Source organism: Oenanthe melanoleuca, chromosome 18, assembly GCF_029582105.1.
Source record: "Oenanthe melanoleuca isolate GR-GAL-2019-014 chromosome 18, OMel1.0, whole genome shotgun sequence".
Lineage (NCBI taxonomy): Eukaryota > Metazoa > Chordata > Aves > Passeriformes > Muscicapidae > Oenanthe > Oenanthe melanoleuca.
The window spans coordinates 3,781,311-3,808,351 of NC_079351.1; the positions used below are offsets into that span (position 1 = coordinate 3,781,311).

The 27,041-nt window shown below is 38.2% G+C and overlaps 1 protein-coding gene across 4 annotated transcripts; it reads right to left on the reverse strand.

The window, feature by feature from the left end:
* Positions 1 to 668: 668 nt before the first annotated feature.
* On the reverse strand, positions 669 to 25,997 carry RHOT1 (ras homolog family member T1). Of its 4 annotated transcripts, XM_056505786.1 has the most exons (21): positions 25,832 to 25,997; positions 22,267 to 22,325; positions 20,396 to 20,477; positions 19,435 to 19,478; positions 18,599 to 18,652; positions 18,195 to 18,247; positions 17,545 to 17,653; positions 16,865 to 16,966; positions 15,369 to 15,467; positions 14,867 to 14,975; positions 14,188 to 14,308; positions 13,409 to 13,493; positions 12,897 to 13,042; positions 12,206 to 12,306; positions 11,880 to 12,010; positions 11,440 to 11,523; positions 10,593 to 10,712; positions 10,051 to 10,253; positions 8,565 to 8,687; positions 3,251 to 3,394; positions 669 to 1,820 (listed from the first exon to the last, which is right to left on the reverse strand). In XM_056505786.1, exons 1-21 carry the CDS (start codon positions 25,866 to 25,868, stop codon positions 1,703 to 1,705), a joined length of 2,124 nt encoding a protein of 707 aa, XP_056361761.1. In that variant the 5' UTR covers positions 25,869 to 25,997; the 3' UTR covers positions 669 to 1,702. The 4 variants fall into 4 exon arrangements, with proteins under 4 accessions (XP_056361761.1, XP_056361758.1, XP_056361759.1 ...); XM_056505783.1 differs by lacking the exon at positions 3,251 to 3,394; XM_056505784.1 differs by lacking the exon at positions 3,251 to 3,394 and having other exon boundaries at positions 19,435 to 19,475; positions 25,832 to 25,986.
* Between the last annotated feature and the right edge of the window lie 1,044 nt (positions 25,998 to 27,041).

Sequence of the window (27,041 nt, forward strand, 5' to 3'; positions counted from 1 at the left end):
CGTTCGTGTAGGATCTCCCTCAGGCCGGTCCCCACTGACGGGCCGTTCGTGTAGGATCTCCCCTCAGGCCGGTCCCCACTGACGGGCCCGTTCATGCAGGATCTCCCCTCAGGCCGGTCCCCACTGACGGGCCGTTCGTGCAGGATCTCCCTCAGGCCGGGCCCGTTCCCGTTTCCCATTTCCCGCTCTCCCCGGTCCCGCTCCCAGCACGGCCCCGTGCGCTCGGCGGCAGCGCCCCCTGGCGGCCGCTGCCGGCCGGGCCGGGGCCCCTCGGGGATTCCCTCGAGAGCATCCCGGGACTCCTCACAGCTCCCCAGGAACCCCGCACTGCCCCAGCCTGTTCAATCAACACGAAAATATTCACCAACTCAATGCTCACAGCTTCCGAAACCACACTGAACTATTTCGTCTTTTCTCCCAATCTTTGTCCCTGACAGTAAATACAAAGTTCATGACTGACTATTTGCATTTCAGCTTTGAAGTATCATAGAAGGCACTTCGGTCTTCTGATATAAATCAGAAATAAACTTCTAATGGAAGTATGAGAGAAACTGCACTGCCAAGATATGTAACCTCCAACAAGTGAGGCCACTGGCAGCATCCATTCACATAAAAGACAATTTTTTGTTTCAGGGCACAGGAAGGTAAAGAAAAAGAAGAAAAGACAGTCACAGTACACAGTTATTTTATTGAAATACTTGAAAAGGCCAGCAATGGAAAAATAGGTTTGTCATGAGGAATTTAATGTTTGGTTTATTCAATCATTAAAAAAGCTGTGTCTATAGGTAATTCTAGCCCATTACAGAATGCACTGTGATCCATGCAACTAATATACTACAGTAGAATAGGCACTGTGTACTATTGTAGTTTTCTCTTACACACAGCTTTCAATGAGTATGACTGACAGATGTGAGAAATTAAACTGCAACCCTTTCCAAATTATAACTGTTTATAACATACAAAATTTGCTCGTCTGATTCATGAAGGTTATAAAACACAACATAGTGAAAAATGAAAACCACAGGTTACACAAAGCATATGAAGTTGATCTGGCAGTTTTTGAAGTTTACTTTTTTCCTTTTAAAAGACCAGACTCTAAATATGTCACTGGTCATGTAAAATACAAAATCATAGGCCAGGACAGCAAAGGTGACTCTTTCCTGAAATACATGATTAGAGGGGCAAATGTTTGTCAGTTAAAAATATGAATGAAAAAATCACAAAATCTGCCTGGGATATCTTATAGTCCAAAAAGATAAAGTCACTTCAGATGAATGTGAAATAAATAAGCAATCCTTGAGGAAGTATGAACCTTGAGTTGAGTCTACTCTACTGAAAATTAATTTCACCTATACACTAGAATGTCACCATGGTGAACATCTAAGAACTGTATTTTGAATAGATTTTTGGGAAGCAATGTCTTACTTGCTTTAATATGTACAGGTTATTTACAACAAATTCCCTTTTGGCCTCACAAGTTAAGCCATTTTAGTTGGCTGTTAAGATGCAATTCCTTTTTTTCCACACTTTATGCAATACTGTAGTTGGAGCTATAATTTAAAATAATCTTATGCATGAATTACAAATATTAATAAAGTAACTCTGCATATATAAATATTTCTAGCAGAATTTAAAGCATTCATAATGTACATAAAAGTGATTTTTTATTTATTTGGTAGGGCCAGATGTGCTTCTTCTCAGATCATCGCTGCTTTAGTAGTGCTTTGTACATAGCAAAACCCAAAACTGCAAACACAGTAGCACCAAAACTTGCTCGGAGCCAGAACGTTGAGCTCTTGAGGTCCGCTTGTGTCACATGCCTGCAATTTAACACACATACAAAACCAGGTTAATTCCATGACAGGAACTCCAGACAGCTTGTGCTAAACTACTCTGCTTTTGGAAATTCATCACCACACTTGTCACAGGCAAACAGCTCACAGTTCAGCCTTACAAGCACTTTATAGTCATTTGCTTTTCATATAGCTCAGAATTTATCTGCAGCCCTGACCACATCCGATCTCCCTGAAGTCAGAGCGCTCACATGGCTGAGGAGAAATATAGGAGCAGATCATTCATTACTCATGGATGTGGGGAGGGCAGGGTGTCTCCTTTGAGAGTACCAGCAAGCATCCAGGAAAGGAAAACAAAAATAGCTACAAATAATTAATAACTCATAATGAGAACAACGCTGTCCGGCAAAATTCTTTTCTCTTTGTTTTCTAAATGTTGAGTTTAATATTTCTGCTTTTCCATGAAAAACTTCCCAGTCCTCTTGAATATCTACTTATTCTACCCCGCCAAAAAAGTTTACTGACAAGTAGCAAGTAATATTTTTCCAAAAGCTAGAATTAAACCATTTTTAAATCCCTTTCTTCCCAGTAGTCACAAGAACAGCAACAGAAACAGTCATCCAACACCAAGCTGAAAGCTAAGAGAGTGTGAGTGAAACAAGCAGTGATGATGGCACCAACAGAAAAAGACAGTATGGAGTGAATGTATGACAGAAAAAGCCACATCCCACATGACAGTGGAGACAGGCAATGACCCAATTCTCCCAAATATTGCAAGAAGTCTGTGAACATGCTCAGTTAAACAAGGCTGGCAACCCTCGACAGCAGTCTGAAGTATGACAGCTTACCAGAAAGCAGGAGCTACCATTTAAAACAAGTTATCATAAATGCCATAATTCAAAGCACAGGAAGTTCCTAAACAATAGTAAAACTGATTTTTTGTTTGTTTCCTTTAGAGATAGAACAGAACTTCACTAGCCTACATGTTTCAGCCTGTGTTAATCACCATGGGTTACTCAGTGAAGCTGCAGGAGGGTTAAGTAAAGGAGCACAGAGATCCTAAACACACGCAGGAGTTCATAGAGTGAGAACTGCAGAGCTGTAGCTGTTTAACAGAGCAGGAATTGCTAGTTGCTATCAAAACACACAAAACCAGATTTGGATATGCTTTAGCAGACATTTGCAGGAGCCTTATTAGCCAGATAGTTAATCAGAGTTCTGCCATACCACATGCTGAAGAACAGGCTCTTTGATGCACACACCACTGCTCTTTAGTCTAAAAAATCCTGATCTTATTCAAGAATGTCTTGCTGGGTTATAGAACAGACCAAATCCAAGAATTCCTGCAAGCATTAGTTTCTCTACAGCTAGTTTTGACAAAGTCTCTGCAAACTGGATGTCAGGTGGCTTGCTGAGGGGAAGAAAGGGAAAAGGCATCTGGGTTTGGCTGTTGTTACCTGTCTTCAAGCAAACGTGGACCAAGAGATGACTCCATGAAGATGGAATCTTCTACAGAGTGGACGGCGTGCACCTGCTGCATAATCCTGCTCTCATCGTCTGCTAACAGCATGGCCCCCACCTCTGCTAGGTAGGCTCTTAACCTTTTCACACACATGCACAGTGCAGTTCATTGCATGGCTCAACAACAGCAACCCTCTCAAATCAAAAAGCCCAGAGAATTTCTGATTTATAGCCACCTAGCCCCTGATTCTTGTGCAGTTGTAAAAACTTAGTCCTTGGGGAAAACCAGAAAAAAATCGAGTTTGTGCTTTTAATAAGCTAAGTAAAATGTATGATTTCATGTAGCTGAATGCCATTGCTCTAAGGACAGACAGACCTCTTTAAGAAACTGGGTTTCTCTTCCCACTCCATCTCCACAGCCTCAATTTCTATGTGTACCACAGGACACTGCAATACCCCTTCAACATATGCACATCAGCCCTAAAACTGATGAGATCCCACTACTGCTGAGAACTCAGACTGTATTTTATCACTACAGTGGTAATTTGGGGTAATTTCTTAGAAAAAGGCTGTAAAATCCTTGTCTTCAGATCTGTCAATTATAAAACTCATCTGTGTATGTAAAATGAACCACTTGTAGGTAACATGATTTTACTAGATTACATGACAAGCTCTGTTGGATAGTACACAGTGCTTGTTCTACTGTTGAATGAGTATTTGTGTAACTAACAAGTCTCCAGTTTAATTTGATTAATTCAAATGCCCAAATATTTGTACAATTTAAAACCCCATCACTTGAAATATGCAAATCAATGTTTAAATTGCAAATTAAGGCTTTTGCATTGCCTCATACAGCACTCTCACATTTAGATTTTCTGATTTCTATCTATAATTTGCCTTGTTTTGCACATGTTCATATTTAATAGTATGCAAAAAGCTTGCTGAGCACGCCTCATCCTTCTAAAAACAATTAATAATGTTCTCAGCCATGATAAAATCCTCTTGTAATGTCTAAAAGGAGACTGAATTGGCTTTGATCCCTTTTCTAAGCCTAACAATAGCAGACTCTTTCATTTAAACAAGGAACTAATTTGAGACAGGGACTTGTCTTACAAACTCAAGGAAATCTACTCTGAATGTCTCAGCCTGAAAATCCAGAGTTTAAAACGCTTACTGAAATTCAGAACATTATGGATTTCTAACTGCTTTACAACTTTGTAAGTGTCCAATTTTTCTTCTTTCAGTTTTCCTTATGCTGCCATAAAATCCATTTTTACAACTTTAATCTCTAATATTGTTTAGCTTTCATTAAAGGAACAAAAAAAAAAAATCTGAGCTAATAAAAAAGGATCAATATTTGTTTCTAGTGCAGGTTCTTTGACATGAACAAAAACCTTTCTCAATACATACTATATTGAAGCTGTATTTGAAACTCTTGCTTATTAATAATAAGAATGATGTTTCAAACTTTCCAGACAGGCTCCAGTGTGTCCTTAATCACACAATTAGTTCCACAAATATAAGAAAGCCTAGAAATTTTGCCTTTGGCACGAAATTCAGATTTTAATGTACATTTTGGGGAAAAAAAAAAAAAAGGCATATTTTTATTCAACCTACCCTTAACAGTGAGTCAAGTAACTTGTCACTTGATCTTTGAAATCTGAATTTTTAAAAATTTTTTTTCAAGACACTTTAACAACTCACAAGAAGTTTGTCACGTGCACTTGCTAAGAAGTTAACTGAGCATGCCTGCCATGGGTACACACAGAAAACTACTGAGTTATGGGTCCATGCTGACACTTTTCTCTAGGTCAGCAGCAGAATAATTCCCAGGTTTGGGAGGATTTATCCTTAAATACAGAAGTTCAAAAACATAGTAACTTCCAAAGCATTTTAAAAGCACAGTGCTGAGGCTAACAGGCTGCTCACAGCAGAACTCGAAGCAAGTTCATGCAGCAGCCTGCTCTGACAAAGGTTCTTAGCATTAAATATAAGCAACTGAATTCCAAAAGCATCACATAACCTGCACATGCTGCTGCAGCTTCCCTTCAGGCACATATTTTCCTAGGATGCAAGCTAAGTCCAGCAGTTAGAATTTTCCCCCATGCATTAGTCATCTAAAATGTGAAAAGCTCCAAATGCATCTTATTACCCATAAAACCTAAAAATGCATGTAAAATGCCAATTCAAAACACTCTGTTAAGAAAGAAATCAGGGGATACAGCTTTGCAAATTTCTATGCGGTCTGGGGCATTGAACAGCTTAGAGAAGGAGGAAAATAAATTAGCAATTTCTAATGTCCTAATGTCATTTTGGAGATGTCATTTAGCAATGTCCCAATTTGAGGGACACATAAGTATAGAGATACTTTTCTGCAATTAGATTCAATACACAAGTTTTGAACTTGTGATACACAAATTTTGAAAGTGAAAGGTAAAGCCTGGTTATATCTTAGAACTTTCCCAATATTACAAGAAAATACAGTAATAATGTATTAACTTTAATTTCACAGACGGAAGGTTGTTACAGAAAGCAAATCTTACTAATAATTCCTGAAACAACCAGTTTTCATACGGAATTTCACTTAAATTCCACAATGGTTTAAAAACTTTAGAAGAAAAACATTCTCTGAGAAGTTTCCTTGCTGAACAACACAATTCTCATGCATTAGGATTGTCTTATTTTGAAGTGAACTTAGCTGACAGAAAAAATGCCACTACTGTACAAGCAAAAGGCAACATGGATGACTTGAAACCAAGGGGGGGAAAAAGCAAAAAATTAGAGCTCATCATTAAAGATAAGAGTTAGAATGACAAAAGCAAAAATCCTGCTTTTGGTAAAACAATGTAGTAAAAAGAGATTAGGTGCCAGCCAGTCAGTGAACACCTAAAGGAAAAAAGAAATTAAAACTATAAAAATATTACAGCATATTAGCAAGTCTCATACATGTATGTCCAGTGCTTTGAACACTGTGCCTTCTTCAAAGACCAACGAAGTGTGACCCTGGGCAGTTCAAACCAACACAGCAATCTCCAAGCTGAAGGTGCCTTTCTGACAGCCTGCAGCCCTTGGGAGAGCCCCTAAAGTTTGTCCACAGAAGAGAAACTGAGCAGGTTTCTCAGCTGCACAGAGGCAACGTTCTTTTAATTACTACAGTGGGAACATTCAAATATGATTTTATATCGTGTTTTGGTAACAGTGTTTAGGGGTTACTTAGCAACAAAGGGCACAGGAAAGGTCCAGTGTGAAAAATTTCAGTTTACCTGAAAAGCTTCCACAGCCTAAGGGAATAGGAGGAGATGAGGAGAATAAAGTGCTTGAGAGAAACCTCCTTCCCCCATCAGTTATGTAACTTCTGCCCAGCTATCTGACCTAATGGTAAGCACTTGTTAAGGCAAAATAAGAAAAGATATAGAAACTAACTGAATCAGAAAGTCCTTCTTGAGCCAAATGTTTTCCCTTATCTAATCATACATCATCAGATGTATGATTTTTATAAGACAAGAAATCCATCTCTACCCTCCTATGCCTACAATTGGGAGCTATTCCCTCTTGTCTACAGGTATCCCAGCTCTACCATATGGGCAGTTATGCAGCAGCTCATGTGCTGAATGGTAAATAACCTGCAGCAAGGTGTTGGTTAGGGAGTTGATGAGGTGAAGGGAACATGCTGGAAACCTGAAACAAACCTTAGTGACTGAGAGACAAGGGGATTCTAGCAAATAATTCTTCTTTCTGGAGGGAAGTGTTATTGAAGAATTTTCCTCATCCTGAATTACAGACCTTTTACACAGTAGTGGATTCCTAGGTTTGTTAGAGAATCCCTAGTGATGAGGTGTGAAATGACAACATCCCAAACCTCAATAAAAGATTTCAGTACCTGAGACCCTGACAGCACTTCAAAGAAATGAAGTTCAATGTCTAATGCAGGACCCAAAAATCTCATACAACAGAGAAGCAAACCATAACAGTGAATGGAGCAACCCATACCAGTTCCAAAAAATGAAGATGTGCTAGAGGTGATTTCAGCCTCAATAATGAAGAGCTGGGACTTTCTAGTAGTGACTGCTCAATGAAGTTTTAGAGTGACAATATGCAAAGAGATTGCTGTTTCAAGGGATTTCTGTCTATGGGATGACTGCTGTAGAAGAGATGCAGAATGAAGAGCCTCACTCATTCAGTCTTTTCCTAAGCTAAGGAGTTCTTCACCCTTCCTTGAATTCTCACTCTGTGGTTAACACTTGGATTAAAGTGATATTTGACAAAGAAAATGTTCAAAAGGTGGGTGTATCAGCAGACCTCCTACATGTGTGTCATTTGCATTTAAAGGAGACAGACACTCTTACATGGAGCAGCTACATCTGAAACCTGTAACAAGGAGTAACATCCATGGACCAGCAGCATGTCAGGGTACTCCAACCCTGGCCTTCAAATAAACACATTTACCATCTAAGCTCCAAGAAGGCCATGGAGGATGGAACCACTGCACTGCAACAGTTGTTTGGTTTGAACTCCCAATTGCTGGGGTCTGATGACAAATGCTGAGGTGTTAGTAAATCCTGTGTGTCAAAAACTGCCTGCAGTACACACAGGACAAGCTACAGCACTGCTTTCAATGCTGAAAACCAGTTATCTCTCTTTACCAATTGTTTTTCCAAAAGTAACTGGAAATGCAAATGTTTAAGCATTTACCACTTCTAACATGTTGCATTTCATTCACAGAGGAATTGGATGTTAAAAGATCTGGATTATTTTTTAACACAAAAAAAAAGCCCACTCTTTGTGTAAACCAAGCATAACACACACACACACACAGAAATTCTATGAATTCCCAAATATCAAATTAGCAATTATAAACATGTAATATGTTACGATGCTGCTGTAAGTCAAGCTGTGCCTTTATGAAAGTATCTCTGTAACTGGGATCTAAAAGGCACCACCTCTAATCAATATTAAAAAAACCTGTAATGTCTCAAGTGAGAAACATTACACAGATTTGTAGACGCTACTTAATGTCTATTAGCAGTTCCCTAAAAACACAGGCCTAATTCCTGCATAGTATTTCTGCAATCACAAAGACCCTGAACCAACAACCAAATCAGTAACGTTTCAGAAAAACGACTGAACTAAGCTCAAAAGAACCTCCAAGTTAAACAAAGTTTGATAATTCTGTGACAATTATTAAAGCATTGGCCTATTTAGTGGATATGGAGTGAAAAATCTGCAGTGTATAAGATTACCAATTGCTTTTTCAAAGACACCCTTTATTTTAAAAAGCACACCTGGTACCTAGTAAATAAAGTTAAGGACCTGTTAAGAACTGCAGTGAAGAGTTTGTTCTTTACAGATTGCAGCAAGTCTGAGTTGAGGAAGTTCTGACAGATGCAAAATGTACACCTGTTGCAGGCGCACATACAGCGTAACCGGGCATGGCTGCGAAAACACACAGAAGGACAGGAGTTGAAATCTTGCTCATCAAATTAGGTGCACATTAGGACTGTGCCACAACCAAGAGAGAGATTTAGGAATAAAAGGTGCATTTGAATGAGTAAGGAGAGGAGGAAAAAAAATACACTGGGGAAGAAAGGGTACAACTACAGCTGTGCAGAATTTAAAGGTTAGATGTTCTACGTCTTGGACATTTTGGCATGACCACCATATACAGATCTTAACAGCAAAGCACAAACATGAATGAAAATGTTTGTTGAATTTATACAAGTTCCCATAAAAGGGAAGCATTTGAAGGCTTGTGAACATGTCTGCACAGCAATAGGTAACACCCCTTTTTCAAAGGAAAGGAAGCCACATTTTCTACCACTTCGAATGCACTCTTTACAGGATGAGCGTTACCTCTATTTTCCCACCCTACCAAACACATGCTTGAAAACTAAGGGAGAAGCAGGAATATTGATATGACAGACATTTGGTCAGTGCTACACTAGTGGTTTCCCAGTATCCCAGTGCTACAAAATGAACACAAGAGAAAAAAAAACCAAACAAAGCCAAAACTAAAGCTTTACAGATGTAATTCAGTAAATTCAATTTCAAATAATTAAAAATACCCTATTATTTTGGATGAAAGTGACATTAGTTCTATTTATTTTAAAGTAAATGTCAGCTGTCATACTAGACTCCATCTGCTGTAATATTTATGTAATTCATCACCATATTAAAAGCTTCACCCACCAAAAAAAGAGATGCAAAGTGAGTTTAGCAACAGGGAGATGTGTAGTGAAGGAGAATCTGAGCTTAAGTATCTTGTACCCAAAGTCCAAAAATGTTTATACAAAAATTCTATTAAAATTATAAAATTTATTAGATGAATGAACTGAAGCACACAGTAATAAGCACATAGTAATAAACACCCTGAAAACAAAAAGTACTTTAGCAGTGCATTGGGGGAACTGTTGTGCACTAAGGTGCCGTTACTTGTAATCAACTGTCAAGCTGAGCTACTAACAAGGATTGCAGTACAACTCACTCTCAAAAATATCAAGATATGAAAACTGATATACTTTTTGTATCCATACCCTGTTTGTTGGAATTTGTATCATGAGCTGGATGAACTAGGGTATTTTTCAAAAACACCTTAGCAACAATAGCTGAGACTGACTTCTGTGTTGGACACATGTCAAGTTCCTCAATTTGAAATAATTTGAAGTTTCTACTGAGGTAATTCATATCTCTCTGTTGCTAAAGCCCAGTGAGGCAATTCCATCCTGTGGCTAACAATGGCATGCAGTGAGTGGTGCTGTGTGACCATGCATGTGGAAAACAGAACAGCTCTGGTACTTACGGATACATTGCCATAGTAGTCAGCTTAACAAAGATATCCTTACTCGGCACATCAGCAGTATTACAAGTAAAGGCTTGGGGTGGAGGCATTTTGTGTTTTTTGCAGAATTCAGCAGGAGAAATACTATATTCCTGTCTAACTTCATGCAAGTCAGACTTGGCAGCTACCACTAAACATGGTATTCTGCTGTCCATGAAGTGCTGCTGCAAATTTAAAGAAAAAAAAGTGAAAGAAACAGTATATGACACATTCAACCTGGAACAGGCTGTATTGCACTGGTTAGAGCAGCATGGACATACATTCATGGCACTAAAGTCAGGCATTTCTAGAAGCAGAGTAGTTTACATAGAAAGGTAGATGTTTGCTTTGTATGAGTAACAGAACTGCACCTCTGCTAAGGCATCCAGATATATAACCAGCCCTTAGAAATAAAATGTCTTTTAAGTACTAGAACTGTATATAGGTCAGGTAATTGATACTGAATATTTAGCCAGTGAGAAGAAATATAAATGTAGAGGTTTGTAAATATAAACTCTACAAACCTTAAAAATCCTGGCACAGTACTCAAAGGATTTAGGATTACTGACATCATATACCAGGCAGACAGCATCGCATATGGTCTCAGCATCAGTTAAAAAGTCTGAGTCACTGACATCGTGTAGCTGGAAAAAAAGATGGTTGCAGAGGGAAAAAAGCTTGTCATTATGCAGTTAAAGGAATTTTGTAACTTTTCTCATAATTTTCATGGTTTATTTTTATGTATCCTTCAAACTAATGGACAGACAATACGCAGAATTAATGAAAAACAAAAGTAGCAATTTGGCATGCAGGCAGCATATGTGAGCTGTTATCATCACATCTGCAGGCAATCACAACCTCAACGTAAAAAGTGATATTTACTTTAAAACAAAGGCTTAGACACCCACAGAAAAGGGCATTCATGCTACAGAGGAAAGCCACAGAGCAGGACTAGATCTCAGAAAACAAAGAAAGAGATCATATTATCATAAAGGAAAACTAGAGTGGAACAAGCCTTAAAGAACTGATTTCTCCCACTGAATACTAATTTTAGCCATTCCAAGCACTCTGTGTGACAGATGCTTCTTACTGAATAGGTAGACTGACTTCTGATCATTTATCACGTTATAATTTGAAACACTGCAGTATAATCATAAATGGACTAGGTTTTGTACAACTCAGGTTAAGGTTTCAAAAATAACAGGTTTGACCAGATTCGGCTAAATTAACAAAAAACCCCGGAAGTTATTTGGGACAGAAAATAATATGTTAAGAAGAGAGTTAAAACTAGTTTGCTGTAGAAGGCTCTGAATAATTCTGAGAATTTTAACACTAATCAGTCTTAGGCAGACAAGAATGAGGCAGCCTTACCAGCAGGTATTTTTCCTGTCCATATACATAGACTGTATTAATGGCATAGTAAGATTTGTGTTCTGCACGTATTTGCCTCTGTCTCTGAAAAGGCAGAATTTCATGTTAGACCACAGTAACTTTTCCCTTTAAGTTAGATTTGAACTGCTGGTTTACTCCATCTATTAATGAAATAAAAATATAATAATTTTTGCAAGGTGTTTTTTGCAAGGAAATGCGTAGCTATAATCTATGATGTACAAGTCATTACTGCATACAATAGCCACTGCCAAAATAGAACAAAACCAAAAAAACCCAAACTCCTCCTTAGTAATTCCATATTTCCTCAAAGAGCTCTGCAAACTGAGTAATAACCTTTAAAGCTTTAAAATCTATCACTTCTGCTGTCTAATCTTAACTCAAGATCATATATAGGTGAATACAGGCAATATGTTTCTTACCATTAGATTTCTTCCAAGAAGAGCTTGAAGAACTCCACTTTTCCCACAGCCTTTCATTCCAACAACATTGCATCGGAAGACATTTCGCTGAGTCTGTTTTTTCTGGAGGTCTATCTTTTTATCTCTTGTCACTTGTGGAAAAACACAAGATATAAATTCATGTAAAAACATGAAAATGCACACAAAACAATCTCTCAAAAATATTAAATCGAAGGTTTCACTTGAGCAGAAAGCAAGAGTAAATGAAAATAGATGATCCATTAAATAATTTACTCTTTAGCGTATTTCTAAATTTAAATTTCTCTGTTATATCAAATTTTTATTACCTGTAATTGCTGATGCTTGAGATTCTTGTTCTGCAAGTATGGAGTACCCTAAATAACCCAGGTACTCCAGGCAACGCTGCACATCCAGGTATGTGGTTAGTCTGGCAGAGAGGACAAAAAGAACTTTCAGTTGTCACCATCCGGGGAACCAATTCTATATAGTACTGAAGCAATCCTTATCTCCAGTCTCCAGACTGACATGACAGAAACATTTCTAGTACTATGCAGTACTGAAGGACAGAAGTCTCTGAGAGCAAAGGCTGATAACTTCACCAGCCTTACTGGTCACCAGAACTCTCCAAAGGCAGTACTTGCTGAGGTCTACCAACCCACACTATATTTTCTTATCTCCCCAAGTAACGTTTTTCTCATTTTCTGTATTTTAAATTGGGAAAAAAAAACCTCGTTATCAAGCACCATTTTTCAAACCATCTCTAAAGGGTAGAACAACAGCAATAACATTTTGAAGAGACACTTCTTCATTGTTACCACTAAATACTGGCCAAATCCTGAACAGGCTATAGCAACAGTCTGAAAATCAGGCCACTGAATGGCTACAAACACTTGACTGCTTGGATCAATTTTCAACCATAAAATTTCTACTCTTTCCAACAGTTTTTTAAGAGGAATCTACAAACACATGATCATATCCAAAGCTCTCAACTACTAAAATGTCCTGTATCTCACTTACGTCCACTGCGAAAGAAACCCTTGGTATGTGATCCATCCTCTTTCATTTGTACAAACTGTGTTGTTCACATCAGGTCCCCATGGCATGTAAGGGAAGACTTTGAACAAGTCTTTCAATTCTTCAGGAGACAAAGCACAATCTCTATCCTGAAACAAAATATAGTATCAGACATAATTCAATTAGTGTCTACTCTAAACTGGTATTTTCTTGCTGTACACTTGCAAGATTCAAGAAACAAAGCTTATTTCTTTTTAATCTTTGTTCTTTCCTTGTTTTTTAATAAGATTAAATGTATGAGCTAGTTAAAAACAATTTGGTACTACAGCTGTAACTGCCAACTCTCCTTGTAAAAATCATAAGCTGCAGGTTAGTTTTGACTGACAGGTTAAGCTAAAGCAGGTTTCTGAATAAAATGACATCATGATAAAAACACGTTTTTGTCAGCAAAACTCCTGACAAACTAAGGCTTGTAAGTATAAAGACACATGCACACACTCAAATGAAATGCTTACCAAATCATGTTTATCAAAAATACTTTGAAGAAACAAGTATGCATGATGATTTAGTTCTGTTGTGCAGTCAGGGGGAATTTTTAGGCTGTTTATTGAAAAGAAAAAACAAATACAAGAGGCATTAATTGTTTATGAAATACAAAATATTAAAACTCAAAATACATACTTTATGGATTATAATATTTAGTATCTGACTCGGCACTTAATATTAAGAATTTATCTGCACATAAATCAAAGCACATACTTTTTATTAGGAATTCTAAAATTATGAGAGAGTGCCTTTATATGATATATAGCTCTACAGCAATCAACTTTTCGTTGGTTGGCTTTGTTTTCTGTACTTTGGGGTTTAGGATTTTTTAACAAAAAATGATGCAGTTACATTTATTTAATAGAAACCACAGAATTGGTCAATCTCTTTTTAATCTGGGGATTTTCAATAAGTCTCAAATGCTATGACAATACTGACAAATCTTTTAGAATTTAATGCCACATACAATAAGCAACTGCTCAGATTTATATTCTAGTTTCTTTTAAGAACCTCTTCTGCCATCTTTCTTACAAAGAAAGAGAACAGAACACAATTTGGCACAAGGGAGTTCCTCCTTCATGTTGTTCAGTCACATGTAGGTTTTGGCTGGTGATTCTGGGTGGCCATTAAGCAAGGGATGCATTTGATGTAACAATGTGCTAAATAAACACTGCAATAATTCTTTCCTGCTGCCACAGCAGGAGCAGCACGGCCTGAACTCCTGCTCAGAAGCTGAGGTGGTACATACGGAGGGAACAGGTACTCTGGTGTGAGCTCTAAGTCATCGTCGTAGCCAAAGCGACGCAGAACTGTCCAGGTTGTCTCATGCCTTCCTCGCTGAATGAAAAGTGTGTGTAGAAAAAGAAAACCTAAAAATCAAAAATGGCAAAATCTTAAGGCCCTGAAGTGCTTTACTTGCTGCAAGCGTTTTCAATAGAATCAGTATCACACTTGGAAACAAAAAAAGCTTGAAATGCACATTAAGATTTGAAACCTCCTGGGTGATATTACAGCATTATCTATACAGACTGAACATTCAGAAATCATGGTATTCGTAAGTGTTCTCCAAGGAAACGCTTCCTTCAAACAATCCCCTTGTTTTTCTGTTGTTTGCTTTCTCCAGTACCAGCATTTTAAAGCTGTATGAAAATAAACCAAATATTTTCAATAGTTTAAAACAGAAAGCTTTAGCCTGGTTAAGGGTCTAATGGAAGACTGCTTTTAGCTTCCTTGTATCAAAATAACTGGGTAGGATTTTTGTTTGACACTTTCCAGAGCTTAAAGAGCATTGAGTTATCACCGTCTAGTAATCTCAGCTCTTGTAGTCTGAAAATCAAGACAGATCATATTCCAAAAGACCACCATTTTCATGTAAGAGTGATCAGCAACTGTATAGACACATATTTTAAGAGTTAAAAAAGACTCACCTTTTAATGTCAATCCATTATCTGCGACTCCATCACTTAGGTTTTTCCTGACTACATTCTTAACATCTTCCAAAGCTTGAGGTGCCAGTGGTGTATTAAAACAAATTCTCTAACACAAAACCCAAAAACAGCATTTTAGGACCACTGGGTACTGAGCTGGACAAACATCATGTCCTGTATGAAATACAGTCTTATACATTCAGATAAGCAAATTAAAGACAATCCAATTTCTTAGGAGAAATAAAGGTGTACAAACTGATTTTTAAGTACATTAACAGATTTTAAAATTTTGCTCTTAAACTCAAACTAGAACAATGGTTAGAAATAAAAGTAATTTCATTTCTGTTTTTACAAATCCATTCTTCTACGCTGCACTTGAGACCTAGTATTTAGGCTTGACTCCCTTACAGTTCATCTTCCTATTACTTATTCAAAATCAATCACTTGTTTTTCTAGAATTATATAGTTCATCTTTAAGCATGGTGGAAAGCAAAAGAGGTACCTGAAAGAAGTTGAGCTCTGCATCATTGAGAGTACCATCATTATCTTGATCAGAAATTCTAAAAATGCGAGTCAGTGCTTTAATACAGGCAGGTTTCATCTAAGGAATAAAATGAAGTTCAGTATCTTTCTAGGCTTGAATATAAAAAGATTACACTGAGTGACACCAGGCAGCTCAATCACATAGAAACACACACTAGTCCTCATTTACGGTTTCAGAACAGAGACATTCATTCACAAGTACACAAAAGTCAAAAGCAAGAGGAAATTAAAAATTGATTTAGCAAATTTATATCCATAAATTTAAAGCAATTATTCCACATTAAATGTTTTTCTATTCAATTACAGAAGAATCTCAAACTCTTCACAAGCTGAAGGTGGCACTACTAAGTTATTTTAAAAAAAAAACAAACTCAGTTCTCTAAATTCAGTATTATTGCTATAGAAAACTTCGAGAAACAACTGAATTTTTTTTCCCCAAAGCATTTTTTGGTGGGGAAAACCATCATAAAACCCCAGTGCTTTGCAAAACTAAATAGGTCTAGAACTACAGCCAGCTTGCTTCAAACATCAAATACTGAAAACCTTCACAGGACTCATTCATCTACCAGGCAAAGCATTGAGCATATGGACTATCTCTAGGACAAAAGAACTGCTAGGATACCTTCCAAGTGAAGGAAAACAGACACTGGTAATTCTCTCCCAACAACTACCGTGATGATGGACTCTTCTCTTCACAGAGGTCACATAGATTGCATAGAGATTGGTTTTGGAAAACCAAAAAGATTTCAGCACAACAATTTTATCACAACATTACTAACTCATATAGATGATTCTGATGGAAGAAATCAAAACAGGGTTATTCTCTGATTCTCTACTTAACATGGTATTTACAGCTGAAGCAACTTTCCTACTTCCCCATACAAAATGGATACAATTAGAGATTCTATTTGTATTTGCCCTGGAAGTTTTTATTAAAAAAAAAAAAAAATACTCCTTCATAATATACTCAACCAACCACCTGATACCTAAAAACCAGACTCATCACTTGTTTCTTATCCCTTTTGATAAAGTTTCACAGTTTTCTCAAAAAAAAAATTCTCTTAGATCAGGCCAAGTCTAGAGTGTTTTCCCTGAAATAAATGGAGTTCCTGTGAAATGTACATCTAAAGGAGAACTGAATTGAAGACATAATTTGGGTCACATTACATTTGGCTCAAAGCCATTAGCAAAGCTTCTCGTTTTACCCAGCAGCTCACACAGGCAAAAAAAAAAAAAAAAAAAACTGTCTTCACTGCTTTGAACAAAGAAGAAAGACAGGTCAGGTTCATATATCACAAAACAACCCCTGCGGTTCTGGGATGCAATGCCTGACATTTGGGGGTGGGGTGCTGGTAACAGAACAAACTAAAAGATGCAAAATCCACTGAAAAGAAAAGAACAGGAAAGTTATTCACTCCCCCCAAATTATTGCTTTGAGAATCTATGAATAAATACCTCTTTCTCCTCTGGGCAATAAAGGGGACCTGTAGGATGTAGAACAGCTTTCTGTGCATAATAAAATAGCTCAGATATATTCTTCAAGTTTTTGGCTGAACACTGAAAGAGAAATCCTCACATTGATGAGCTAGTTTCTTGACTATTTGGCGATTTCTTCTGAAATTTAAGTAAGCATCAAATTTTTAAAGACTTAGACCCCTCCTGTTGGTACAGGGCTGGAAAAAAGACATCCAGCCCCTGTATCTTTTCAATTAATTAACAACTGAGGCTTCACTACAATTTGTTGTCATACCATGAACAGAAATCAAAAAGCTATATCTAGTCTGGGGGGGGAAAAAAAAAGAAAAGAAAAAACAAAAGGAGACATATCCATACATATGAAATCAATTTTGAATACTCTGCAGACTTCTGTCTGGCTTAATATTAAATTGAAAACTCTTGTTAAAGGGAAGTATGTGAGGGGCTCTAAATATTAGAATTTGACAGTAACATTTGATTATAAAATAGTGTAATCTTCCCTAAAGAAAAACAGCATATAAACTCACAATTACAATCACTCATGTTTGAAATATTTAGTTTGGAAAAAAAAAATCCTTTTTTCTACTAACAAGTTGCCATACATGCTTGGCAAGAATGTATTTTTTGCTATTTCTTTAACTTCAGAAAGTCTTGCATACCTCTACACACGTTTCTATCTCTGTATATTGATTCATAATGGGAAGGATAGTTTCCATACTACTGTACTCCACTAGATCAGACTTGTTTCCAACTAATATAAGAGGCAACCTAAAAACAAAAGAATATTAAGAGCTTTAAAGACAGATGGAAAAAAATATGTATCTTAATTTAGCATTTTATGTCCCACCAGAAACCACTGTTATTATTTTTATGATGTAATTAAATGCTACTGGAGGCAATGGGCAAAACTAAATGACACTAAATAAAGTGTTTTGATATACACTCAGACAGAAAAGTACTTCTTGTTGATTCTACAAAAGCCACACATTTAAATACAATGGTAACTAATCAGATTGTTATTACCCAAACCAGCATCAGTAGAAAAGCTATACAGACCATAGAACCAAAGCCAGTCATACCACAGCAAATATAAACACACCTGGTAAAAGCTGCCCATGAAATTCAAAATAAATAACATTGCTGGCACATGCAACAGACCTACATACTTCAAATCTCTTGCTGCTTGGACTTCTTATATAAACTTTAAGTTTAGTATTTGATTTTCTTAAACAATTAACATCCTCAACACTGTTCACTGACACCCATCGATGTGCAGCCTAATTCACACTTCTCATCTTTACTTAAGCACCTGCTATCTTTGTCTGTCCTTTCATTGATGAGAGGAATCCATCGACTCGTTACCTAAAGTGGGATTAAAAACAGACATGAAAAATACATATTCAAATTAATGAGACTGAACTGTGCACAAGTTTCACTACAACTGCTACTGGTTCTTTCACAAAAAGGCACATACTGACCCACAAAGGAGGAAACAAAAATTGGAGCTGATTAATGAGCAACTTTCTCAGAAAGTGAAATGACTAAAAACTTGTATGTTGAAATGGAGCAGAAGCAAACCCATGTCTGTTCATTCTCTTAACAACCAATCTCAAACTCCATCTCAGGCATTTGAAATGTCTAATCCAGATTTCATCTTGACATCAACAGTGCACAAGTAACATCTCAGTAATGGGATAAAATGTGTTACTGTACCTTATCAATAGAATTCTTGTTGTTAACAGCATAGACTATACAAATCACATTTGCCTGAAATGAAGAGAAAGAAAAGGCATGAAATTGCAATGCTCAGAAACCCCTGAGCAACACAGACAATTAAAGACCATACATAACAACATCAGAATCAACTCACTATAGAACTCTGTTTCTGGCTTGTTTAAGCTACTTGGAGCCTGAATAACAAGATTAAAACAAAGAACTTATATGGTGAGAAGTGCCAAAAAGCCTGTCTTGCAGTGTGACAGTCACAGCTGGTGCCTGCAGAGACCTGTGCCACCAGGAAATCCAAACTAAAGAGTCAATGTGCAGCCTCCACTGAAGCACCAAACTAAATGCCAGAAATGGAACACAACACCATGACAGACTGTGCAGAAAATGTGCAAAGGTGCTCAGAAAGAACTGAAAATAGAAATCAGAAGGGATGACGAAGTCACCAAGAAGCTTGTGCTATTCATAAATGAAAGAGCACCATGTGACAGGAAGAAGTAAAATGGATCTTTTCGGAGTAGAATTATTTATACAAAACTGGCTTGCTGATTAAAGGACATTTAGGTTCTGTCCTTTCACTTGGAATGACAAAGCTTAAGCTTCATTCACCAACACAGTGCCATTATCTACTTTCTTTATTTAAGATTTCTTAAATAGATATATCTTTACTATAGCACAAGTCACAAAAAAACCCAGAAAATACCAAGCAAGAAAGGTTTTTTTCCTTTGATTCAAACTGAAGCCCATCTAATGCAGAGAACTTCAAAGGAAAGACAAAGACTTTTTCCTAAACTATTTTCTAGCAAACACTAAAATACACTTACCTGTGATATTTCATGGTAAAGCTGCTCATCACTTTGCTCTGCTTCTGCATTTAATAGAAGAAGTTATTCATTAATACCAAAATTTTTGCAAATACAAAAGCTTCTGAAACTGAACTAGGGTATTTCAGAAGGCTCGTGAGACAACTTTGTCAAAGCCTTGTTATTTAAACTTCTTTTTATAAAACACTCTAATGAGTGCTTCTTCCAAAGCAATAATTAAATTGGTCCATTAATTTGTAAGATAGAAACAGTCTGTTGCACATCAATTTTTTACAGCTATTTGGAAGAGGAATAATTATATTTGTAGAGAGGCTGTCTACAAATCTCTCTTGGAACAAAATCATAGTTTGCATCCTTCTACATCTCTCAACAGCCCCTTCCTTCTATAATGTAAACTTTTACATCAGAATATGATATATGTTGATTTTACTACAGCAGTGATGATTTTTGTAGTGATACCAAGCCTCTGCTAACTGAATCTATGAAAAAATCATTCAACAGAATGAAAAACTCACATAAATTTAAGATCAAGTCCAACAACAACAACAAAAAAGTATTATTTCTTTTTCCAGGTGGTTAAACACATCAAATACACTTCCTCAGCAGTGATGGGAGAGAGAAGACAGGAAGGTACCTGCTAACATGGCCTAGCTCTTGGCTTGCACTGTAAATGGCAGAAGGGTTTTTCTAGCTGTGCAACAGTTGTACAGATTTACGATAGCACATGAACCTTCACAGTGAATCTATTTATCTATTCAGCAATAAGATTAAAATACAAGAAAAAAATACAAAAGAGTAAACTGACCCAAAATCATGAGGTGTCCTAACATAGAAATTTGGAAAATTTCTACTTTTCTCCAGGCTTCTCCCACCTGTAGCTCTAGTCCCAGACGTGCCTGTGACAAGCTGTTGAGTCAAACAATTCCACACCAAATTAGTGATGGTGCTGAGCAGCCCCTACCTGAATAATCCACTATGTGGGTTGGCACTCTCTCAGGAGTGACATCGGCTGGAATGGTGATTTCTTCAGCTCGGGGAGGAACCTGAGGTTGAAAGGAACAGCAAGAAAGAGCCTTTCAAGATAATCCAGATAGTGAAAAATGTCATTTACTGTAATACAGCTGCCATTTAGTCAGCTTTAAACAGAGTAACTAATGCTAGTTGTTCAAGTTGTTTAGTTATTTGAGTACTTTTGGTTTTTATATGTTTGGTTTTCTTATTTTTTAAGTACTGAAAGTCACTGCTACCTTCTCATTTTTACTTGTTTAGTTACTGCATATGGAACTTCCTGCATGCTTTGCAGAAAAGCAACACTGTTAAGGATACATTCAATGAATACTTCTGTAAAACTCAAACCCACTCTATCCAACAACTAAACAAGCATGACAGACAAAACACAAGTCTCAATTTTTACACAATTGTAACCTGACAAGGTCCTTGCTTCTGACAATGCTAACCATTAAATTCAGAAAATCCTGAAAAGCAAAACATGATGCTAAAAAAAGCCAATTCTGAAAAATGCTCTAAACTCTGATAGCCCTTTTTTCCAAAGAACACTAATCCATATTCAGGAACAATCAACTTAAACCTAATTTTAATGAAAATCTCCTGCACATCTATTTATTGCCTTTCACCTGTTGACACTGAACTTTCATGATACTTTACTTTTTGAAAACAAGGGGAAAAGTCAATCACCACAAGAATGTCTCTTTGTGGAGCTTCTGCTCAGATCTTCTTTAAAAGTGATTACTGATAACATCCTGAACATTAAACACCATTTTCAAGCTTGAAGTGCCTGTTAGACCCCATAATGTTGATCTGATCTGCCTGACTGTCCTGAGGAACTGGGCAGGTCTTTTCAGAAGCTTTTATAGGATGCAGTATTTTCACAAAAGTATTTTTCTGTAATTTCAGGGAGATCTTGTGTTATATATAAATCATGCTTTTTCTCTACATGCCAATTTAGATAAATATTGTAGGTTATATTGCAGGGAGAAGCTGGGAAGTGAACAGAGGACTACAACTCACTAAATACACTAAGAAACAACCTGCCAAAGGAACTGGATCTCCTTTTTACCTGCAAGGTTAGGAACTAAATTCAATTATGTTAACAAAATTCAGTTATGTTTACAATCCAATCTTGACTCCTGAACTGTGGTAAACTACTGAATTGCATTAAACTCAGAGCAGAGTAGATTCAAAGAGCAACACATGATGTCTATTTTAAGATCTGTGATCAGAAGAAATAAACATTCATGTTTATATGTAAAAAGCTTAACTATTTGCAGCAGCTGTGGTTCTTTTTATGATATAAATAAAACTATGTGCTGCTTTTTTAAAGCAACAATATAAGTAGTTTTTTCTGCAGTTTTTACTTCCAAAGTCAATAAAACATTCTTCAAAGACAGAAGTGCAGGCAATGTCTTGCTTAGGTACAAAAAACTGGCTAAGTTAAACAATGTAACTTTGAATTCCTCATTCTCAATAATTTTGCAATCTAACTGCTCCTTAAATGCAACAGCCCCCCAAAAATAACTGATGGTCTTGTCTCTTTCAGCACCTTCCCATTTATGTGTCTCTCATATTGAAACATGCTTCCCGTTTGGACCAATTACAGCTGCTTAAAAAACCTACCATTCATCAGAACTTAGATAAAACTTAAATTCCTAATCTTCATGCAGACATATATTTAAACTAACCTACATCACTCTTACTGAAGTAATCTTTGTCATTTTAAACTTTATTTTGTTTTTAAAAACTACAGCAGAGTCTATTAACATATTTTATGACAGGATAGAAATTAAACTGAGAATACAAATAAAAGTGCTCTACCTCTTCTGGGAATTCCTCACTGACAAGAGACATAATTAGTGATGTCTTCCCAACTCTGGCTGTAAAACATTAAAAACAGGTATTATATAGTTTGTTTTGTTACACTTAACAGTTGCACCCCATCGCAGTACAAGAAGATTTAAAATTGTTTTCCAATTCACCACATTAAAAGCATTTAAGCTTTTATTTAATATTTAATCATATTAAATACGGATGACAGCAATTTTCTTGCAATTCTTTTACTGCAAAAACCTGGGCTCCATCTGCCACTACTGCATTTCCTCCAGAAGGGAAGTGAATTATGCTCGGCCTTACACAGCAGAATTGCCAGGTTTTAACCTTTACATGGAATACTCAAGCAAACAAATAATCTAAACAAACTAGAAATGCTTTAATACATCTTCAGAAATACAAAGAGAGCACACAGAAAAGCAGGTAGAAATTAACTGTTTTTATAGAATTCTTGATATGATGATTGCCCTTTAGTCCTAAAATACCAAGGATGAGAGCTGGAAAAGAGGACTTGAACAAAGACTGCAGTACTTTGACTATTTCTAAAGTGCAAGAGCTTAATCCCTTTGATATAAATGAGCTGTCCCCCCACTAAAAGTGAAAAATACCCCAAACCACCAACCCTTCTAAAGCCACAATTTTTTCATCCAAGATTATAATCTCAGTTTCAGTACCCAAAACCATTTAATCAAATAAATAACTTTGCTTGCCTGCAAAGTTCAGACTTCTGATATCACAACTTAGCTGCCTGGATTTGAAAAGCTCTGATGTGACTATTTAAAACCAAGAGTTGGTAACTTCTCTCAGGATTCCACTCTCTCTAAACCCCTTCACTTGTGAATTTTCTGGTCCTCTGGAAGCCTTGTAAGACTATTACTGCTTTATTCGGTTTTGAGACATTTCTTAAAAACCAAAATGCTCATGTTCAAATATCCTCTGGGACTGTCTATTTCCAGCAAAACTCAAATTCATCCTGGATATACCAGCACCTCTGCCAGCAGGAATGTGTTCAGCTGATATCACTGCATTTACACTTAACTGTGTAATTGTATAGAATCCTGAACATGGAAGATGAAGAGGTATGATTGTACCACTGGTTGATTTTGTGCAGGAATTGGTGTTACTGACCTGATGTTCCAGTCAGAGCATACTCAACTTATCTAGGTCTATTTTTGATATGATAACATGTTCTGACATCCAGAAATAAAACCTTCTCTTTAACTTACCGTGGTGAAGAGTAGTTGCAACAAGATTATGACAAGTGAAGAAAAGCTGCTCTGAGGAAGATGATTTCTGTTTTCCTTAAGAGAGAACAGTTGTAAACTTTTCCCTGGTGGAACTCCCTGCAGAGCAGCACATTGCAGGTTCAACAGCAATGCAGTTGTGTTTCCATCAAAGATACTCAAGTGAGCTAAGACCTTAACTTAACTTAAACAGCCAGGCATCCTCCTGCATCAACTTCATCTTAGTTTTCATCCTGACAGAATGGGAAAAGCTTCAAAAGCTCTCTTATTTCCAAAGGGAAAAGAGATGAGTACTTTCCTTACAGGTAAGTAAAGTTACTAATTAGTGAAAATAGTGATGTGTGTTTTGCACCTGACCAAGACAGTTCCCACTTGAAGCAGTGGCAAAACTGGTTTTGCAGACATAGAAACCCTGAAAATAGAAGATATGTGTTGCTGGTGAGTAAATGTTCAGTATTTAGAAGCTCTTGATACATTTTCTAGTGTCCTTGAGTTTTATGAAAATCCGTAAGTTCTAGTGCAGAGATTTGGGTTATTTTGTTCAAATCTAGGTCAAATCTCTGTCTTTCCCAATCTGTTTATAGTCTTAGAAATAACAGCCTGAACAGTATCAGCTGACTGGGAAGAAGGAAAGCACCACAGCACTTTATGATAATTAATTTGTCATTTTCCTCATATGTCCTCTACATCATGCAGCATAGCATAACATGCTGAACATATTCTGAAAATTACTGACTAATAAAAATTGATGTTTGCACCCTGCATATGAGGACTAAACCAACTTAAACCTAAAGTGTGGACCACTGGGGATGAAAAAGGCTGAGTTTTGGAACAGGCTTACAATAGAGTTTTTGGCATATTTCAGATTCTGAACCTGGTGGTCTGCTGTCACCATCTAAAAAGTTTTATATGGTCTGGACTAATTTGTGGTTTCAGATTAATAAATACATATGAGACACATACATAAAGCAGGACTGGCACTATAACTGACAAGTTTTACCAATTTGTTAAACAAATTTCTCCCTCCTCCTCACTACAAGTCAAACAAAAGTGTAATACAGAGATGCTCACAATCTCTGGTGTGTGCCACGTACTACACATTGCTGTATTTAAGAAACCTGTATGTTTAATATTCCCATTTGGACACAGGGTAAACCTTGTAGCCAAAACAAAGTACCTGTTACACCTGTGCAGAAACCACTGCACAGAGCCAGCCCAGAACACAGCCTTGCCAAAGACAGTGAGGTTAACCAGGCATGTATTCTAAAGAGGAATTAAACTGTGTATTCAAAGGCACCAATTCCTAAACACAGTCATGCAAAACTAACCAAATACAATTTTAATGAGTTAGTTCTTTCTGCACAGGGACAGCTCCCTCAAAATCTCCCTCTAGAAAAGTCACAGAGAGCCTTTCTATGCAGTATAGACAAAGCCAACCTTCACTGTAAAACAACTGCATAAACTGCACTATAAATATATATGTGGGGCATTCAATCCTCCCAAAAGCTTTGTTAGTAGTACCACATTCTTAGTATAACTTGGTAATTTTACTAATAACACTTGCTAATTACTCTGTATTCTTTCCCCTCGAGGAACGTAAGCTTGCTTTGCAAACTAACAGAACCTCCTTGCTGCTATTTATACCGATGAGAAGCTGAGCCTCTGCAAGCCTTGTCAACTATTTGGGTACCTTAGCGTGAACTTCAGGACTCAATTTTATTAAAAAATCCAGACGCACAGCACCTCTGGCGTACTGTGCTGTTTATCCAAGGTCACACAGAAAGTTAAAAGCAAAAAAAGGGATCCGGACTCCCTATCCCTGTCCTGGCCACAAACACACAACACCCGACCTATAACAACTAGGACCACATCGGGCCATTGATTTCCAAAGGCAGTAAATGGAAAACGTGCAAGTGTGATTTTCACGCAGAAAAAGAAGGGGGAAGAAAAAAGAAAAAAAAAAACGAAGAAAAAAAAATAAGCAAAAAATAAGAGAAAAAGATAAATCAAAAGTTTAAACAGGCCTTGGCCAAATACCGGGCAAGAATTTCACCCCGGTGTCATCTCCAGGGACGTCCCAGCCGCACAATCCCACCGAGTGTCGGCCGTGCTGGGCCCGGAGCAGGGAGCCGAGGGGCTGCAGGCCCCGCTCCGAGCGCTCAGGGCGAGCCCAGCCCGAGCCCTGCCGGCCCCGCGGTGCCGCCGCTGCCCCGCGCTCCCCGCCCGGGCCGGGCTGAGCCTCACTACACCGGGGCGATGTGACAGCCGGCGGCCCCACCGTTACCCGGCCCTCCTGCCTCGGCACTCACGTTCTCCCACCAGGAGGATCCGCACGTCCTTCTTCATGGTCACGCTGGCTGCCCCCGGCGCGGGGCTGCTCACATCGGGCGGGGCGGCGGCGGCGGCGCCGCTGCGGCCTGGGCTGCCCGGGCTCCCCTCACGGAGCGGGGCGGGCGCACTACGGCGGCTCGCGAGGGACCGGCCGCGAGCGGCGGCTGCGCGGCGGCTGCGCGGGGCGGGCGGGTGGCGGCGGCTGCCCCGGGCCGGCAGCGAGCGCTGAGGGACAGCCCGGGGCGCTCGGGGCACACCGGGGATCAGGCAGTGACGGTGGGAAAGCCCTCCGAGATCATCCCGTCCAACCTATGTGCCAACACCACCCTGCCAAGCACAGCGTAGCACCGAGTGCCCCGTTCTAATGTTTAATCACCTAATCAGGAAATTCTTCCCAATGTTCCACCAGTGACACACTGGGTTCCCATCTGCACTGTATGTTGTTACGTGTGTTGTTGTTGTGACCCAAACCATAACAAATTGCTGGCCCTGGGCACCACAGTGCAGCTCGTATGTGGGAAATTAGGGATGTCCACAGAGTTCATGCTGTAGCTGTTGTTTTTCCAGATGAACCAGCGAAGGACACCTCAACACTAACAAGGCAGTGGCTTTGGCTATCCCAGGAAAGCTACCCCAGCCTTGGAGATGCTGAGACACACCCCTGGGGTAATACAAATGTACATTTAGTCCATCAGCGTTCAGTGACAGCAGGGAATCACTCTGGAGGTGAGCAGCAGTTCTGTTAATTACTTTAAAAGCCAAGGAGCTCCACTCCACTAAACGAGATAGTTGAATCCCACACATTTTATTCACAATAAACTATTTATTTTGTCAATTCTGGAATGCCAGTCTTCCTGAAAAAGCTTTTGCTTCTTGGGAATGTTTTCATTTTGCCTGCATGAAGCAGTGGATCTCTCAGAAATCAAGCTGTAGGTTTTGTGGGACCTCAGCTCTAGTCCCTTCACACCCACAAGCAACTGAGAAGCTCTTGCTTTGTCTCAGGCTCGCTGGCAGGACCAGATGGTCCTTCCCATGACAGACTCCTGATTGCAGGCCCTTTAAAAGGGCAGTAAAGTGACTGCATGGTTTACCAGCTGGTATAAAAACACCTGAGCATCTGCTTCCACAACCGTACCCATGGTCACACCACCACCAGGAATGACAACCATTTGGCCTGGGCAAGACTAA